Source organism: Herpailurus yagouaroundi, unplaced genomic scaffold (assembly GCF_014898765.1).
Source record: "Herpailurus yagouaroundi ecotype Mexico unplaced genomic scaffold, PumYag 28, whole genome shotgun sequence".
Classification (NCBI taxonomy): domain Eukaryota; kingdom Metazoa; phylum Chordata; class Mammalia; order Carnivora; family Felidae; genus Herpailurus; species Herpailurus yagouaroundi.
The window spans coordinates 17,747,468-17,766,989 of record NW_024412376.1 but is presented as its reverse complement, the minus strand read 5'-3'; the positions used below and the strand labels follow the sequence as shown (position 1 = coordinate 17,766,989).

The 19,522-nt window shown below is 37.9% G+C and overlaps 2 protein-coding genes across 5 annotated transcripts in view; one reads left to right on the top strand and one right to left on the bottom strand.

Annotated features, from left to right (window-relative positions):
- The window catches only part of GALNTL6 (polypeptide N-acetylgalactosaminyltransferase like 6), a 1,208,379-nt gene that overhangs the window by 875,057 nt on the left and 313,800 nt on the right, over nucleotides 1-19,522 (top strand). The window lies entirely within an intron of this gene.
- LOC121027264 (polyadenylate-binding protein-interacting protein 1-like) lies at nucleotides 753-19,477 on the bottom strand. Its single transcript, XM_040470522.1, has 2 exons — nucleotides 19,430-19,477; nucleotides 753-1,348 (listed from the first exon to the last, which is right to left on the bottom strand). Exons 1-2 carry the CDS (start codon nucleotides 19,470-19,472, stop codon nucleotides 1,104-1,106), a joined length of 288 nt encoding a protein of 95 aa, XP_040326456.1. The 5' UTR covers nucleotides 19,473-19,477; the 3' UTR covers nucleotides 753-1,103.

The following is a 19,522-nucleotide window of genomic DNA, read 5'->3' as shown; positions in this document are numbered from 1 at the left end:
TTTCTCTCCCTCTCTCATTGTCCCTCCTGTGCTCTCTCTCTCTCCTTCTCTCTCAAAATAGATGAATAAACGTTTTTTAAAAATTAGAAGGGAGAAAGTAGGTATGGAGGTTGACAGTGGCTTTAATTTTAAATACAATAGGCCTCATTGATAGGTAAGAAGGAGCAAAAGTTTGAAAGAGATAAGAAGGGATAGTTTGTGAAGAGCATTCCTAAAAGAAGAATCTGCCCATGCAAAGGCCCAAAGATCAGAACATGTCTGATGTGCGCTCAGGAAAGTAAATAGGTCAGAGTAGCTCAAGCAGAGTGAGCCAAGAGGAAGAGGAATTACAGGTGAGGCAGGAGATGTCATTGGGGCCCAGATCATGGGAGATTTCATGATACTTTTACTCTGATTGAAAAGGTGAATCATTGCAGGGTTCTGAATAGAGATGTTTAACCCTCACAATGCAGATAATAAAGTGAAAATAAGCAGTAAGCCCTTTAATAAAGTCTGTTGCAATAATCTAGGCAAGAGATAGTGAAGCTGGTTGGTATTTACGGAAACGATAAGAAGCAGTCTGATTCTGGATATATTTTGAAGGTTGTATTAATATCTATTGCTGTGTTGGCAAATTTCCTAAAATCTTAGGGGCTGGAAACAGCTAATATTTATTAGCTCATCGTTTCTGAGGACCAGAAATCTTGGAGCAGCTTAGCCTGATGGTTCTGGCCCAGGATGTCCCACAAGGATGCCAGCATCAAGGTTTGGGGAAGAGCTGTGGACATCTCCAGACCAATTCCTGAGCTCATACCCATGGCTGTTAATAAGCCTCTAAAGATCCCCTTCCAAGTTCATTCTCATGCTGTTCCTTTTTTTTTATTTGATTTATTTCAAAACCAATTGTACTGTAACCAAAAGAGAGGAATTAACTGTACATAATATATAAATATAAACACATGTGTATACATATATACATTTTAAGTTTAAGCTATAGAGAATAAAGTTTCTTTGGGCAGATAGTGTTATGCAACATTAAAGTTGCATACATCAGTAACATAACTCAACATCCTTAATTTGGTCTAAGTGTGACACATGTTCTTCATTTTCTGTGTTCTGCCAAATCACCATAACCCAAATTGCTTTATAAAACTGATATGCTGAAATTTGGCCTTATCGCTTTCACTTATGCTCTGAGTCCAAACCAAATTGTTATAAGCTTCTTCTGTCTCTGGGTCCATTTCATCATCACCATCATCCAAATATGGATCACCAGCTGCCGATTGGTCTATACCATTTTCTTCATAATCTGGAAAAAAGTCCTCTCTTTCAAGTAACTCTTGATACTTCTCTTGGTAATCTGGATCAGCTGCAGTAAAAGGAATAGCATCAGATGTATAAAATGTTGGTACATTCACAAAATAGTTGAGAGATCATTTCTAGGTGTTGCTTCTCTGTACATTGATGTTACATTAACTCTATCCTAGCTGCTTCACAACATGGCAGCCGGCTTTCACCAGAGTCCATGGCCCAAAAGAGAACATGAGAAGACACCAAAGATGGAAACCACAATCTTTTTGTAACCTAACCTCAGAAGCAATATCCCATCACTTCTTCATATTTGAGTCATTAGTAACATGTCAATAATTCCAGTCCACACTCAAATGGAAGAGATTATACCATGTCATGAATACCAGAAGAAAGGAATCATTGAGGGCCATTTTGTGCCTACAACACAGATAGAACAATAGGATTTTCTGATAGGTAGGATGTGGGTTGTGAGGAGAAAGAGCCAGGGATGACTGCAAGGTTTGGGACCTGAACTGCTGGAAGACTGCTGTCCCATCAGCCAAACTGGAGAAGTCTTGGCATGGAGCAGTTTTACCGGGGAAGATGGAAATTTAGTTTTGACATACGGAGCCTGACATGTCTATTAAATTTCCAGATGCAGATGTTAAGTAAAATATAGGAGTCTGGGGTTCAGGAGCTGGAGATAGGGGTGCCACGAGCTTACAGGTGGTCTTTGATGACATAAGGTCACTAAGGAAGAAGATGATAATCAAACTTAAAAATTATCACGCTGCGGGGCGCCTGGGTGGCGCAGTCGGTTAAGCGTCCGACTTCAGCCAGGTCACGATCTCGCGGTCCGTGAGTTCGAGCCCCGCGTCGGGCTCTGGGCTGATGGCTCAGAGCCTGGAGCCTGTTTCCGATTCTGTGTCTCCCTCTCTCTCTGCCCCTCCCCTGTTCATGCTCTGTCTCTCTCTGTCCCAAAAATAAATAAAAAAACGTTGAAAAAAAAATTAAAAAAAAAATTATCACGCTGCTCTTTTGGTCACATCTATTATGAATATATTTTTTTCAAGAACATAGAATTGTTTTTCATATGGCTCCACAATGAGACAATAGAAATTTTCAAAATAAAATTCAAAGATGGTCAGGTCAATTAAAAAAATTATTGTGTTGTTTGGTAAACCTTGACTAACTTCCTTTTTTTCCCACAGACGTATGTTATTTTAAATTAAATAAGCAGTTCTGAAAACAAATGTTGTGGGTTCTGTTTCTGGTTCTACCATTTATCAGCTGAGTAACCTGGCAAATGACTTAACCTGACTCTGCCTGAAGTTGCTTATCTACAAAATGGGAAGAGTGATAATGCCCACTTATAGGGGGATTTGGAGAATAAATTAGTTAATTTATGTAAAGGACCTGGAACAGTGCCCACTACATAATAAGCCTTATGTGATTTTAGCCATTATTTTTTTTTCCACTTTTGTTGATTTCCTTACTCAACCTTTAAGCTTCCTTTAAACTTTTGGTCAAAAATCCTTCACTGGTTTCCAAACATCCAACTCTGAGCATATCATAATTTTATAGCTTCTGCTGAACAACACAAAGCAGGTAACATTCCTCTGGAAAGCCTCCATCTAACTTTTCTTTCTTCAAGGCCAATACTCTCAAAATTCTTCAGCTCTTTATTCTGCAGAGAAATTTAGGGACCATCTTTTGTTAATAAATATACCTTTGGGATCTTGTCTTCCACTCTAAGTGGGTTTTTAAGGTGTTTCTTCCGCGGAAAAAATACACAGCTCTTCTGAATGGCATTCTGTTGAATACAATGTTTTCTATCTTCGACTATTGGCTTCTATTATTTATGTCCATTACTCCTTCCTTTTATGTTTCACGCTGGGTGTTTTCATGACTGCATACATGTCCCAGTCAAAAGAGGTGATGATCACCTGCAATTTTTTCTCCTTCCCACCTTCTTGGCACCTCTTCCCACCTGTACTGAGACTTCGCAGCCTCAGACCTGCCAGGGCTCAGAGATTCTGACTCTCCTGATCCGGCAAGAGTGGATGCAAGTGCTTGGGGACACAACCAATGCTGAAAAGGGAAAGGTGACAAAGAGCAATGGAAGTGAGTCAAAAAGACATGACACAATGCCATTTAGCTGGCTAAAAATGTCTATTGCACATCTAGCAGAAAGCTGCTTTCAGAAACCCATCTTTATTCTCACTAGCCTGATTTCCCATGATCTTCCTTTAAGAAACTCACAGCAAAGGGGCCTGTAGGAGAAAGAACTGAAGCCACACTCCTCAGACTAAAACATACAGTTCAGAGATTCCAGGCAGGTGAACTTTGTTTTTGATGTGTTTATTCTCTGACATGCCTGTGCTGTCTGCAGCCCCCTGCCCCTGCCCCTGCCCATGGCCGCCCCGCCTCCAGAGTAGGGAAAGGCATTCCCTCCACAGAGGAGAGTCCCAAGCAGTTTTTTAAGAAAGCCTAGAGACAGTGATGATTTTATACAATGCCCTTGTACAATGACAAAATAAATTAGGACAAACTATGGAACTAAATGTTAAAAAAAACGAACAAGACAATAATAATTAGAAAAAAAACCAAGAAAATCATCAATCATAAAGGAACAGATTGGTAGATTTGATCTATATAACTTAAGACAAAAAAAAAAAAAAAGGTAAGTGATATTGACCAGAAAAGAAATGGTTACACCTGTGTGACCAGCAGAGCACTAATATACTTGTTATGAAAGAAACTTTCATATTTTAATAAACAATGACAAAGACTAAGAAGTAATGGAAAAGCTGGTGATTCACAAAGGAAACTTTCAAATGACTAATAAACATATGAAAAGCATAAACTTCACTTACAATTAAAGAGTGTAAATTACTTTAATAGATACATCATTATAACTCATAAATTTGGTGATAATTGCTTTTCTAAGATGATTCCTATTGTTGGCAGGGTGTGAGAGAAAGGAGCACTCTAATTCTCTGTTGGGGAGTGAAAATTAGAATAATGTTTTTGGAAAGCAATTTGGCAAAATGTAACAAGATTGTCCCAAATGTCTCAAAAATGTTCTTATATTTTGATTTGCATCTGTCCTTTTATCATGAGGGAATCAGAGATGTGTTAAAAAAAAAAAAAAGTATAAGGATTTTCACTAGTTTTATCTGTAATAGCCCAAAGTTGCAAACCACCACATGTACGAGAAAAGAAGAAATTAAAATACATTACAGGGAAATGGTATTTTGACACTCAAAAAATAAGAATACAGGGGCGCCTGGGTGGCTCAGGAGGTTGAGCATCCCACTCTTTATTTCATGTCAAATCATCTCTCAATTTGTAAGATCTAGCCCCGCATTGGGTTCGGTGCTGACAGTGCAGAAACTGCTTGGGATTCTCTCTCTCTTTCCCTCTGTCTCTGCCCTTCCCCTGCTCATGCTGTCTCTCTCTCTCTCTCTCAGAATACATAAACATGAAAAATAAAATAAAATAAAATAAAATAAAATAAAATAAAATAAAATAAAATAAAATACAACACCTCTAGACTGGATATAGAAACTTTGAGCTATTTTAACTTGATAAATTAAAATTATCCAACTCTCCCCTTCTGCTTTGGTTCTAGACTTGTAAAATCTGAGTCAAACTTGTTGGGTGTTTATTTAAATTTCCTTTTGTAATTCGCTTCTAGGGAAAGAATGCTTTCAATTTGGAATGTGGGATTAGTATTGGACCCATCTGATTTATACTAAGTGATTAAAGTTATTCAATCGACAATTTTTATAAAATGAAATTAAGTTTTCCCAAAATCTATTTATTGATATGAGGAAGTATCTAATTTCCTCATACTAATACTGCAAGAAAAAGCAAGACAAAAATCAATATTTATAGTACAATCTTGATTATGTTAAATATTTACTCAGCAATCATTGAATATTCAACGAGTGCTTAATAAGCTCCCATCATATGCCAGGCAACTCATAGGTACAGAGGATACGTAGGGGTGGGGAAGGAGAGAGCAGATTGAACCATCTGCCCTCATTGAGCTTGCAAGCTATAGAAAAAGAAACTTCATTAATAAACAAACATGTAAAATATAAGTATGTCGAATTTCAGTAAGTGCTGTAGGGCAGAATAAGTCAGAAAAGAAAAATAGGGCATACCATATGTGGTAGAAAGAACGTAATTGAATTTTAAAATGGTTAATCAGAAAAAAATGTTTAGATGACCTAACAGTTGTATGATTGTGAGAGGGTGAGCCCTGTCTATGAGAAAGCCTTGTATGCAGATGGAACAACATGCACAAATGCGTTGGGTGAGAGTTTTCCAATAGGTTCCATAAACAGCATGGAGACCACTGTGGCTGGAGCCGAATGAATGAGGAGAAAGATGTTCAGATCCTTTAGAGCCCCGGAGCACTTGGGAAAGAATCTTCCTTTTACTCTCGATGAGATCAGGAGCTCTTTAAAGATCCCAAGCTAAGTCATGGCACTGACTCAGTAGGCTTGCATTTTTAAAAGATTCCCCCTCTACTACGTGGCAATGAGAAAAAATGAAATATGGCCTTTTGTAGCAACGTGGATGGAACTGGAGAGTGTTATGCTAAGTGAAATAAGCCATACAGAGAAAGACAGATACCATATGGTTTCACTCTTATGTGGATCCTGAGAAACTTAACAGGAACCCATGGGGGAGGGGAAGGAAAAAAAAAAAAAAGAGGTTAGAGTGGGAGAGAGCCAAAGCATAAGAGACTGTTGAGAACTGAGAGCAAACTGAGGGTTGATGGGGGGTGGGAGGGAGGAGAGGGTGGGTGATGGGTATTGAGGAGGGCACCTTTTGGGATGAGCACTGGGTGTTGTATGGAAACCAATTTGACAATAAGTTTCATATATAAATTTAAAAAATAATAAATAAATTTAAAAAAATAAAAAAATAAATAAAAGATTCCCTCTGGTTTCTGGGTTGAATACACATGAGAGAGGCAAAATTGGATGTACGCTAGAAGAAAAGGATGAGGTTCAAAGGTGAATCCAAGGATCTGACCTGAACAACAGGAACAGTGGTGTTGCCACTTCCTGAGGAGAAACAGGTTTGGAAGGAAGTTTATTTAGAACATATTAATGTTCAAATTTTGGCACGATTATTAGATTTCTAAGTTGATGCGCTGAATATAAAGTATGGAGTTGGACTTCAAGGACGAGGTTCTGAGCAATAGATTTATGTAATATCAACATAAAAATCGTATTTACAGCCATTAGCCTGGATGCATTCGTGGAAGAATGAGCAGAAAAGAAAAGAGCCCAAGACTGAACCTTTGAACACGGTCCTAAGTTTAGAGGTCACATTGGTAAGGAGGAAGTAAAGAAGCAGGAGCAATCAGGGAAGCCATAGGAAAATGAGAGTGTGTGATGTCTTGGAAGACAGGGAAGAGAGTGTTTCAAGAGAAGCTGAGGACTAAGAGTGACCGTTCAGTTTAGCAGTCAGTATTTTTTTCATGAACATGTCTATGTAGGAGTGTAGGGGTGGATGTGTGAGTGCTTGGGTGGGTGTGTTATTAGTATATGAGGCGGACTCTTAGCAGTAGTTGGATATGCATTATTTGTACAGTAAGAAAAAACATATTTCAGTAAACTATAACAATATAAGTCATGAACAGATGTATTATAAGTTGTTTTCAAAAGCTAAATAGTTTTGATGTCAGATTATTGTTTTTCCATTCTTTCTGACTATACATCTTGAACACCATTTTTCTTCTTAAAAAAGCTTAGTGGAAAGAGCAAACTTGTGGTAGTCTCTGAAGAAATAAGAGTTCCTTTTCTCCATCCTGCCTTCATAAAATAACCCCACAAGTTTCCATGTAACATTTATCTCACATAATTTCTGTGTCTGTTGCACCTATAATACAGGATCATTGTATGGATTAAATGAGTTGCGATGTATACAACTTTTAGAATAGTGCTTGGAAACCTGTATGCATTACATAGGCATCACCAAAACTATTCTTTCTTGAAAAACTGTAAACAGAAAAACTTTTAAAGAGAAGCTACTGAGGTAGAAGGTCAAGAACACAGATTTTAAAGGTGAACATACCTGAGTATGAATCCCAGTATGAATCCCAGACCTGGAGCACACCGTATAACCTCTGGCTCAATTTCTCTGTCTATAAAGTGACTTTATACTCCCTGATGGACTGGTATGTTGGGATCCTTAGAGAATGCAGTACACCTGTGTCTTGGGTGGTGTATAATGGTTACTTGTCTTTGTAAGAATTAATATTTGAATATTTATTAACTTATGATATATGTGCATTTCAGCCACGGCTCTTTTTCCCTTAGGCAACTCTGTAAGAAATTTAATATTTCTATCTCCTGTGTTATTCATAGTTCTCCAGGAAAATAGAACCACTAAGTTGTATACATAGAGAGAGAGAGAGAAATTTCATTTTAAGGAATTGGCTCACACAATGATGGAGACTGACTTTAACATCTACAGGGAAGGGTGGCAGGCTGGAGACACTGGAAAGAGGTGATGTTGCAACTCAAGCCTGAAGGTTTTCTACCGGCAGAATTCCCTCTTGCTGGGGCAAATCAGTCTTTCATTCTAGTTAGGCCTTCAACTGATTGGACGAGGCCCACTCACCCACATTACAGAGGACATTCTGCTGTACTCAAATTCCACCTATTTATTTGTTTCTTTCTGTCTTTATTTAATGTTTATTCATTTTTTCATTTAAAATTTTTTTAGCATGTATTTATTATTGAGAGAGAGAGACAGAGCATGAGCATGGGAGGGGCAGAGAGAGAGGGTGACAGATGATCCAAAGTGGGCTCTGCTGAAAGTAGAGAGCCCGATGTGGGACTCAAATTCACAAACCGTGAGATCATGACCTGAGCCAAAGTCAGATGATCAACCAACTGGCCCAGGTGCCCCTCAAATTCCACCAATATAAATGCTAATCTTTTCCAAAAGACACCCTCACCGAAACATCCAGAATAATATTTAACCACATATCTGGGCACCGTGACCTACCCAAGTTGACATATAAAATTAACCATCACATCTCCTTTTTATAGGAAAGCAAGATGCTCGTCACAGGCTCACCAAATCATAATGGCCTCAAGCCAAAAACCAGGGATTCTGCCTAAACCAATTCTTTATAATCAGTCACCAAGGCCTATATATGGTTCTCTTAAATGGATCTCAAATCCATCCCTAATCTCCAACCCCACTGTCATTGTCTTGGTTAAACCCGTCATCGTCTCTCATCTTTACTAATGCAATAATGTTGGCTTTTTAAACTGCAGATCTTTCTAGTTAGACTCCAGTCTGAATGCAGAGAGCTATTCCAGAAAACAAACTGAGGGACAAAGACCATGTGTTGTTAAATCATACTCTTTGCCCATATTTTTCATCTTCCTCCTGCCATCTTCCTTTTTCTGTCTCAGTTGTTTTATTTTCATCAAGTTAGTGAGCTTTCACTATCCCTTCACTCAGCCCCTCAGAGAAGGAAGCCCTGCTTGGCTTTCTCTCACAGCTTTACATGCATGATACAATATTCTTAAATTATAAGGTAATTTTATTGACATATAATTGATGTATAATATTATGCTTCAGGTGTAAGACCTAGTGATTCAATATTTATATACATTACAAAATCACCATGGTAAATCTGGTTACCATCTTCATGATGCAAAGTTTTAACAATATGATCGACTATATTCCCCATGCTGTATATTACATCCCCATGACTTATTTATTTTACAGTTGGAAGATTATACCTCTTAACCCTTTCACCTATTTAGTACATCCCCCTCCTCTGCCCCCTCTGGCAACCATCAGTTTGTTCTTTGTCTCTACAATTTTATCTCTCTGTTTCCCTTGTTCATTTGTTTTGCTTTTTAGATTCCATATTTAGATATAAGTGAAATCGTATATTTGGTGAGATAACTACCTTTTAGAGCCACGTGTGATCGCTTCTCGGCCTTTTGGCTAAGATCAAGTGTAGAGCCACGTGTGAGACCAAGTGGTTAAAAATAAAAGCTGTCTTTTGTCACATCACTAGCTGCTGTGTAAATTTGATCTCTTTACTAAGACTCTGAGTCCCAGTAGGTCAAGGGCTTCCACATGCTTCCCTCAGCACTTAGCTCAGGGTCAGGCATTTAAGAGCTGCTAATAACATTTTGTCTAATTAAAGGAATAGAGGGAGACAGAATGGTTTAAGATAAACTAGGGATTTTGATACCTGTGCATGCACACGCACGAATACATACACACACACATGAACACCTGTTTGCTGATTCAGATTTTATTACTTAACTATTAGCTTTTGGGCAAGGAACTTCACTGATTTTAGCCTTATCTACAAAATGAGAATCATAATGATCATAACACCTACCTGAGAGAGTAGAGACGGACTTAATATTTCAGAGGGAGGCTTAAAAATGGATAGCTAACAATAGGAAATCTGCCTGCCCACTATAACATTTGAAAAAATAAGCAATATAATGCATTTGGACCATGCATTGTTTACAGTCGTCTCTGAACATATATTAGTTCCTTTCCTTCCTCCTTCCTTCAATAAATAGTGTCACTTGGACATAAGTGATAACACAAGCTAATGTCTGCGGTTTTAGTCAACATACAAAAAAATGTGAATTTGAAATCCAAAACTGCATTTTAAAAATGGGTAAAATATGGGGAACCTGGGTGACTCAGTCGGTTAAGTGTCTGACTTTGACTCAAGTCATGATCTCACGACTCATGAGTTCGAGCCCTGCACCAGGGCCTGGAGCCTGCTTCAGGTGCTCTGTCCCCCTCTCTCTGTGCCCCTTCCCTACTCACGCTCTGTCTCTCCCTCCCTCTCTCAAAAATAAATAAAAATAAATGTTAAAAAAATAAAGATAAATGTTAAAAAAAATTTTAAGTGGGTAAAAAAGTATATTTTGCGTTATTTTCCAAAAGGCCTGGAATTTTTTTATATTGATTGTTATAAGATACTCATTAAGAAAAAGCAGAAAGTTAATTACACAAGCGGATGAGCACCAGCCTATTGAACACCAATACTGTTTTGTGTCATATTTCACTGCACTGCACCGACATTTGTTTTTATTTATTTATTTATTTTTTCAATGTATGAAATTTATTGTCAAATTGGTTTCCATACAACACCCAGTGCTCATCCCAAAAGGTGCCCTCCTCAATACCCATCCCCCACCCTCCCCTCCCTCCCACCCCCCATCAGCCCTCAGTTTGTTCTCAGTTTTTAAGAGTCTCTTATGCTTTGGCTCTCTCCCACTCTAACCCCCCTTTTTTTTTTTCCTTCCCCTCCCCCATGGGTTTCTGTTAAGTTTCTCAGGATCCACACAAGAGTGAAACCATATGGTATCTGTCTTTCTCTGTATGGCTTATTTCACTTAGCATCACACTCTCCAGTTCCATCCACGTTGCTACAAAGGGCCATATTTCATTCTTTCTCATTGCCACGTAGTACTCCATTGTGTATATAAACCACAATTTCTTTATCCATTCATCAGTTGATGGACATTTAGGCTTTTTCCATAATTTGGCTATTGTTGAGAGTGCTGCTATAAACATTGGGGTACAAGTGCCCCTGTGCATCAGTACTCCTGTATCCCTTGGGTAAATTCCTAGCAGTGCTATTGCTGGGTCATAGAGTAGGTCTATTTTTAATTTTCTGAGGAACCTCCACACTGTTTTCCAGAGTGGCTGCACCAATTTGCATTCCCACCAACAGTGCAAGAGGGTTCCTGTTTCTCCACATCCTCCCGACATTTGTTTTTAAACAGACAGAAAATAGAGAAAGGTTGGAATTGAGGAGTCTGTTTCCAATTGTGTAAGAACCCATTCTCCATCAGTTACATCCTGTTTTGGAGTCTGCAGCCTTTCAGAGCTCACGCAGGATACTGTTGACTTTTTGCTTCTCAAGGGGGTAGCACGGGTAGCTTGGAGGAATCCCCATGAAAGGAAGTGTTAATCACCATCAAGGTGCCTGATCCACCTTACAACAAGCAGTCTGCTCCCAGCCATGTGGCAGTGAGAAAGTTCTGGAACAAAATAGACTCTGCTATATTAAAGAGAAAGACCCCAACAAATGTCAAGCAGTGTGCAGCTCCGTAAAGTTTAAAATGCCTGAAATACTTGCGATTCAGATACTCATCACTATTTTATGCTGGTCTTTTGAATGGCTATATTCTGAATTTCTTTTCAACCACTGTTTCTAATCTAATAACTGTTTTAATTTACCAAGGAAGGAATAAAAGGAAAGGTGTTCAATTGGAAAATAGGATGAGCGAAGTGGAGAGGATACAGAACTGCGAAACTCCGGTTAGGACAGAATCAACTTTTTCTGAAAATTGCTTAGCCAGTGGAGCCCCGCAGTCAATTAATTTGGTTATAGTTCAGTGCTTTACAGACAGAACCCTTCAATCAATACATAGGTCTTTTTAAATTACTTGTTTGAAATTCAGTATCAGGAAAGAAGTAAGGTAGATGGCGAGAAGGAACAGGAGGGCCTTTTGATAGTAATTAGTGAGTGTACGGGCCATGCTATCTTAAAATATGTTACAAAAGTTTCTAAATCTTGCGTTTTAACATGATAACTGTCTGTGATTCAAATATAACTTTTCTGCATTTGAAGGACCTAGAACAGTGAGGTATGCCACTGATATTTCTGATTCTCCAGAATATTCCTTTTCTTCACCACTACTAAACCTGACAACTCCAAGTCTGACATTTGCCCCAACAAGAGGGGGGAAATAAATCAAATCCTATATAACAGGTCAGTAAGATCCATTAAAACCTTCTGGTTTCCAGCTTACACACAGTGTCTAACTACTTTAACCAAAACAAATAACAAAAACAAAAACAAAAAAAAAACAAAAACAAAAACAAAAACACAACAACCAAAGAAAACCTTGTAAACCCACTATTTGAAAACAAACTTTTTTTTTTATTTTTTAGGCTCTAGTATGATTTAGACTGGCTCTTTTATCAGGCAGAATTCAGAAAAACTTATATGGGCATTGTTCTTTATGAAGGTAGTGAGAAAAGCGACATCATTCAGTGTGTGTGTGTGTGTGTGTGTGTGTGTGTGTGTGTGTGTGTAGAAAAACCAGTGTGCTATGCTCCTGTGATCTCTATCTTGTTTCTGTTAGAATAAGAAAGGCCAGAACGAAGACTGCAGATTCTGTTATAACAGACAGAGATACTGACCCGAGGATGTAAGAAATAAGGTCTGTGAATGCATTCTGAGACGTACAACGTACTCTCCAAATGTAAGGAAGTCGTGTTATTGTATTGCTATTGTTATTACTCCTATTATTTATAAATAACCAGAAGAAAGCAAACATATGGCTTTTGCATTCAGAGAACAGTTGGTCAGGAACATATTTTCTAACATTTCAGTACATAGTTAATTTCATTATAAAAAGACATTTTTAATTAACAGTTCTGTTTAAATACCAGGGCTTTATTTATTTTCTACATTTTATAATGGTAAAGATAACTAACTGATCCTGTTCGTATCAGTTAAAACCATTTCCAGAGATAGATCAGGCTGTGTTCCTGGTGTTAGGCCTTGAATACCTCTGTAGAAAAAAATATGATGAACTCTTTATAACCTTGTGTATTACTTTATTTATTTTTTATTTTTTAAAATTTTTTTGATGTTTATTTTTGACAGAGAGAGACAGAGACAGAGACAGAGCATGAATGCCGGGGGCGGGGGGGGTGGTCAGAGAGAGAGGGAGACACAGAATCTGAAACAGGCTCCAGGCTCCCAGCTGTCAGCTGTCAGCACAGAGCCTGACACGGGGCTTGAACTCACAGACAGGGAGATCATGACCTGAGCTGAAGTTGCACGCTCAACCAACTGAGCCATCCAGGCACCCCTTGTGTATTACTTTAAACACACTAAATATACTATGTTATGTCATAAAGTAATTGTTTAATGGAAAACTGAAGTAGTAAGTCCTAAATAAATTCGTGTACTTTTTTTTTAATGTTTATTTATTTTTGAGAGAGAGACAGAGACAGAGAGAGACAGAACACAAGCAGGGAAAGGGCAGAGAGACGGGAATACAGAATCTGAAGCAGGCTCCAGGCTCCGAGCTGTCAGCACAGAGCCTCGTGTGGGGCTTGAACCCATGAACCATGAGCTCATGACCTAAGCTGAAGTCAGATCCTTAGCCAACTGAGCCACCCAGGCACCCCTCTTGTACTTTGTACTTTATCCATAGATTGGCATTCAGATGCTATGAATGGTACCAATAGAGACATCACTTAGAAGTTAAGAAATAAATCCTCTAGGCCATTAGATCACAACTGGGGCGATTTTGCCCCCACTCCCACCCCCACCCCCACTAATGGAATATTGCCTATCTTAGGAAACATTTTGATCATCACAACTCTCTGAGGCAGGTGCCGGTGGCGACTAGTGATGTCCTACACGCATCCAATACAGGACAGCCCACACAATCAAGTAGTTTGGACAAGCTAGTCCTACATGTCCATAGTGCCTAGATTGAAAAGCTCTGCTCTGGGGCGCCTGGGTGGCGCAGTCGGTTAAGCGTCCGACTTCAGCCAGGTCACGATCTTGCGGTCCGTGAGTTCGAGCCCCGCGTCGGGCTCTGGGCTGATGGCTCAGAGCCTGGAGCCTGTTTCCCATTCTGTGTCTCCCTCTCTCTCTGCCCCTCCCCCGTTCATGCTCTGTCTCTCTCTGTCCCCAAAAAATAAATAAACGTGGAAAAAAAAATGTTTAAAAAAAAAAGAAAAGCTCTGCTCTAGGCCAATGCTACTCAAAGTGTGGTTCACGGACTAGCTGCCAGTCTCTCTGGCAAGTCTATCTGACAAGATAAGGAACTTGCATCAAAGCTATGTCATGGAGCAGCAGTTCAGCTAATATATATATTTTTTTATACTGAGATTTTCTCAATGAAGGGAACCATGTATTGATTTACATTCTGAGACAAGCTCCTTATCTTCTGGATGGCTGGCATTTTGAGGAGCACGCTTCAGGCTGAAAGTTCCCAATAGTTGCTTTGGATAGTTTTTGCTCATTCCCAGGAGCTGGCCCATGAGTTTTGAGGGATTTTGAGTTTCCTGAACCCATAGCAATACAACTTTGGATGACCCCAGGGAAGTGCTTCCCCAACCTTAACTTCTTTTTTTTTTTTTTCTGTGTCACAACTAGAAACCAATTCAGATCATCTTAAACTCACCAAAGCAGAAGTTATGTTTTGTCATGGCTACTTCTATTTCAGATAATTTTTGATTTGTACAGTTTTCTAAATGCTTGCCATGGTTTTTGCATTTTACAAGTGCATATATTATAGTCAGTCTCACTATGGAAAAGGTAATTTAAGCAAATTAGTTTGTTGTCTTTCATAATAGTTTCCTAATTTTTTAAAGAGAATTAATGTTTTGAGTTTATCTAATTTTTCATGTAGTATGTATTTTACACATATTAAAAGGTGCTTAATAAATAATAACTATCTACTGATACAACTGATTTCAAAATCATGGTTTTAAGTAGACACAAAATGCAAAATTTTGTGGATGGCTCCATACGTTAATAATTTTAATAACTAAATCCCTGGGACTTAGCACAAATGATATCTTGCAAGCATTAAACATTAATGACACATTATGTGAAAATATAGCATTAAGCTAAAAGAAATTCATTTTATTCGTCAGTAGCCAAAATAAAGCCCTACCCAAAACACTTCAAAATTTTAAGCCACCTTCTGAAATTGTCTAATAATACCAACATTGGATTTATACCAATAAGAGGCACCATCCTAGAAAGAACTTGCTACTTAGACATTCTAGTAAATCATGTCATCAAGAGGAAAGCTCTATTTACTACACCTGACTCAAATTTGATCCTCATTAAATTAGACCAAAGGTCATTTCCTAAAGAATGAACATCAGGTGTTCAATGTGCTAAATCCAATACCCATGAGCTACAACATATTGGTCAAAATGAATGCTAGATAGTTGTAGAGAATTAATAAAGATGCCAGGTGAGTACCGATTGATGGGGTGTTAGGAGAGAAAAAAATGAATATAATCCTTATATGCCTTTAGAAATCCCAGTTGAATGAAAATACAGTATGCCAGATTACTACTACAACAGTTCCCACCACCACTGTATAACATACATGGACACAACACACAGATGCTGGAATCCAACATACGAAGCCTTAGAAAATAAAAGGTCTCTAAGCCGTGCATGAAACTGATGCTATAAACCTATTTATTGACTAAATGATATCCTGCTGGCTTGAAAAATTAATACATTCTCCAAAAAGTCTTAATGGATCTCCAGGAATATACCTAAAAGGAGAAAAAGCCTGAGGAGACGTTAAAGGACCAATAAATCACAGTAAAGTCTCCTGTAGAGGCTAGATGTATCTGTCTCTCTGTATGCATACGTGTTACTCATTTTTTCTTCCAACGATTGATTTACCAGTTCATAATAAGAAGTGAATGTCATCAGTTACTCAGCTGGGAAAGCTTTTAAATATACACAACCACAGTTTCAAGATTACAAATGTAAGTAACATTGCTGGAGTGTCATATTAAGAATGTTTACATCTGCTAAAAACTAACTAGGTGGCAAAATGACTTGTTTTATATACATCTATTCAAATTACGGTTAGAAAGATTGTGACCTATTAGCACCTGAATAACTGTAGCTCTGTTGTGCACATATTTAGAGAATTTACTTCATCATGATAATTCATGATTTTAAAAAGGTGAAGTTTTTTAAGTTGTAATTTTTTGTTAAATACACATGTATTAGTTCACAATTGTTATACCATAATTACAAAAAGAAATTATACAAAAAAAATCCTCAAGCATATATATAAAGCTCTTCAAAATTAACAACTCAATGAAAACACTCTTCAATTTCTATGAAGTTTAAGTTACAACATCATAATGGACAAATAGCTAGAATTATCTCCTTTGGAAAGCATCAAAAGGAGTTACCCTTGTGGGTTCATTTTCATGTAATTGCATAATAATATATACATTTAAATTATAGTTGAGCACAGTTTAAAAGAGAAACTAGTAATTAAATTAACCCTCTCTGCTTTCATAAAAAGGAGACATGTTCAAAATGATTCAGATCTGTCTACATGTCTGAAGCTCAGATCCAAGCACGAATTTTCAAAATGCAGGCAATGTAAAAAAATGTTTTCAAGTCGGAAAAGTCTGAGTTTCAATCCATGCCCTGTCGCTTATTTAGTTGGGTGACCTAGAACCAATTACAATATTCCTTTGACCCTCAATATTCTCATTTGTAAAATGAAGCAAATGACACTTTTTTATAAGTGGAAAGTAATTGAGACAATGTACTAAATACACCTAGCCCAATATCAGGCATACGTTATGAAAAAAAAAAAAAAAAAAAAAAAAAAAAAAGTCTGCCTTCTCTCCTTTCTATAAGCCATAATGCCACTAGAACAAGTTGATATGAAGAAGGTTTCCTAACTTCTAAATGCAAGTAGACCATTGAAATAACGTACTTGACTCAGGAAGGGGGTGAGGTTGGGGTGTCAGGGTGATGCATTTGGTTAAGGCCCACTCTTGACTCAGGTCAAGATCTCACAATTAGAGGATTGAACCCCCGCGTTGGAGTCTGTGCTAAGCCTGGAGCCTGCTTGGAATTCTCTTTCTCCCTCTTTCTCGGCCCTCCCCTGCTCATGCACACGCCCACATGTGCGCCCTATCAAAATAAATACACATTTTAAAAATAAAAAGGAAGGTCAGGTTCTGGGCTGATGGCTCAGAGCCTGGAGCCTGTTTCCGATTCTGTGTCTCCCTCTCTCTCTGCCCCTCCCCCGTTCATGCTCTGTCTCTCTCTGTCCCAAAAATAAATAAACGTTGAAAAAAAAATTTTTTTTTTAAATAAAAATAAAAAGGAAGGAGGTGGGGTTGAGAACAGTTTGCCAAATCTATAGCTCAAGATGTATTTTTATGTAATTTATTATTGTTATAAGTAAACATTTGCCAAGAGGTTTCTTCCCCCTCTCTGGAACACCAGAATAGTATTCAAAGTGAAAAGTTTTGCCAAAGTAATATAAACAAAAATAAAAATAGCTGACCACATTAACTTTTTGTCAAGCTAGTTGAGGATATATAACAGTCGTGTTGGATCTGAATGGCCTGATTTAATGTGTGTCTCTTTACCAGTAAAGAATCAGAAGAGGATTTGACCTCTCACTGCTAGCCTAATTAGAAGATTATTTCCACTTAGTCTACCCCTCACTTCTAAAGAAGTTATGTGTGTGCTCATTTTTTATCCTTTTTTTATTTTTATTTTAATTCTAAGAGGAATAAAATCGTCTAGTGTCATGTGCTCTAAGTGTTGCATGTTACCACAGAAATGGCAGAAGGAAACATTAAATATTTCCCCTTTATGTCTCTATGTTCGGGCACTATAAAAATGCATCCGATAACAGAGAAAGGTCAATACAAAGGATGGTGAGATCGTTTGGAAAAATTGGGAGGATACCTCTAAACTGCTTTGTGAATTTAAAATGTTATGGCATAAATGTCACTTATTAGAGGCCATAATAACATTTGAAAAGATTCTGAAACAAGACAGTCATGGATTTTATTTTCAGCATCTTTCTTTAACATCTGTTCCATGCTGATAACCCTTGGAAACCGCATACTTGGAAGAAAAGTCAGGGTCAAAAGAGAGGGGGGAGAAAATACAAGAAGAAGAGAATTTCTGCAAAGGTATTGGTATCCTTTGAAGCAACTTCTCTGCATGAAAAGCAGGAAATAAGAAACAATCTTCCTCGAGTCTTAAAATCAGATTTTCTGCAGAAATAACAGAAACCTTAACGCAGAAAGGAGGTTTTTCAAGTTTCAAAAGGCATACGAAAAACCGTCAGGTGATTTCAATCTTCAGTTTTCCTCAAAATCTTCCTTCGAGATAGACTATAACCAGGTGTCAATAGAGTTGGTAACAGCCAATGTCACCATTTTTGTGTCTATGTGACCTAGTATGACAGAATCATTAAGGCTTTACAATTCTAGGATACATTTAACAGTGGGTTGTACGGCATTCTTTGTCAGCTCAAATGAATGCTCTGAGTAGATAAACACGCTAAATGACCGTCATTAGATTCATCCAAATCAATACTTTATTTGGTCTTTTTAGATGCAGGTGCACCAAACAGCATTCACTCTGCTTCTCGTTCTCCCTAATCAGGCACTGCATATGCAATAGAGCTAGAGTGGTGGGGATAATGAAGTTGTATTAAGCATTATTCCAAGACCATACTGTCAGCATCATTAGGGCTTTGCTAAATAGGAGAATTTTGTTGCTTAGTTACACAAATATTGCAATGGAGGTGGCAGAAGGCTATTTTTCTTTTTCTGAAATCATGACTCCCTAATTCACTTTCCGTCGTCCTGCAAGAACAGGATTCTGATTAATGATGTGGCTCCCTTCTGACAATGTGGTCAGCCTACCTTTTGTACACCCAGCAAGGTACAAACCAAATCTCATTTGTATTAAAATCTTTGTCTTAAATGCATTCAGCTTTCTTATGTTTTCATCAACCTCCCCGCTAAAATTGAAAGCAGTGTCATTACAATACCACAGTCCAGGTGTAATTGTATGTAAATCCCCTCAAGAAAGGGTGGGGCTGCATCTCTAAAATGGATATTTGCATATGACCGGAAAGACATAGGTCTGATAGGTACATATAAGCAAAAAACAGCAATGGCAAGGTAATACCGCTTCCCAGAATACCCATTTTCAAAGCATTTATAAAGTTGGACAAAACTTTAGGATGATCTTAAGTTTTAAAAGCAATCATTCAAATATGTCCCTTGATACCACTGAGACATCTCAGTATAAAAATCATCTCTCCACTTTCATAAAACAACTTGACTGGTTTTCTTTTCTCTCTCTCTCCCTGTCCTAACTCCACTCTGTCTTATTCCCATTTATTCTCTCTAGTTCTCTCTCTCTCTTTCTTTCTTGTTCTTTCTCTCTGCAACATCTTGATATAAAAGTACATGTGTGAATATACACATGAAAATGCAAAAAGAAAAATATAAGAAGAGATCAGAAACCATATAGAAGACAGAAAAAAAATATTCTTACCTGTAACATAATTACAGTTAAAGTCTAAAATTGGCTCTGGCATTCGGGTCAGCTAAGGCAAAAAGAAAAACATCATTGAGCTTTGAATACATT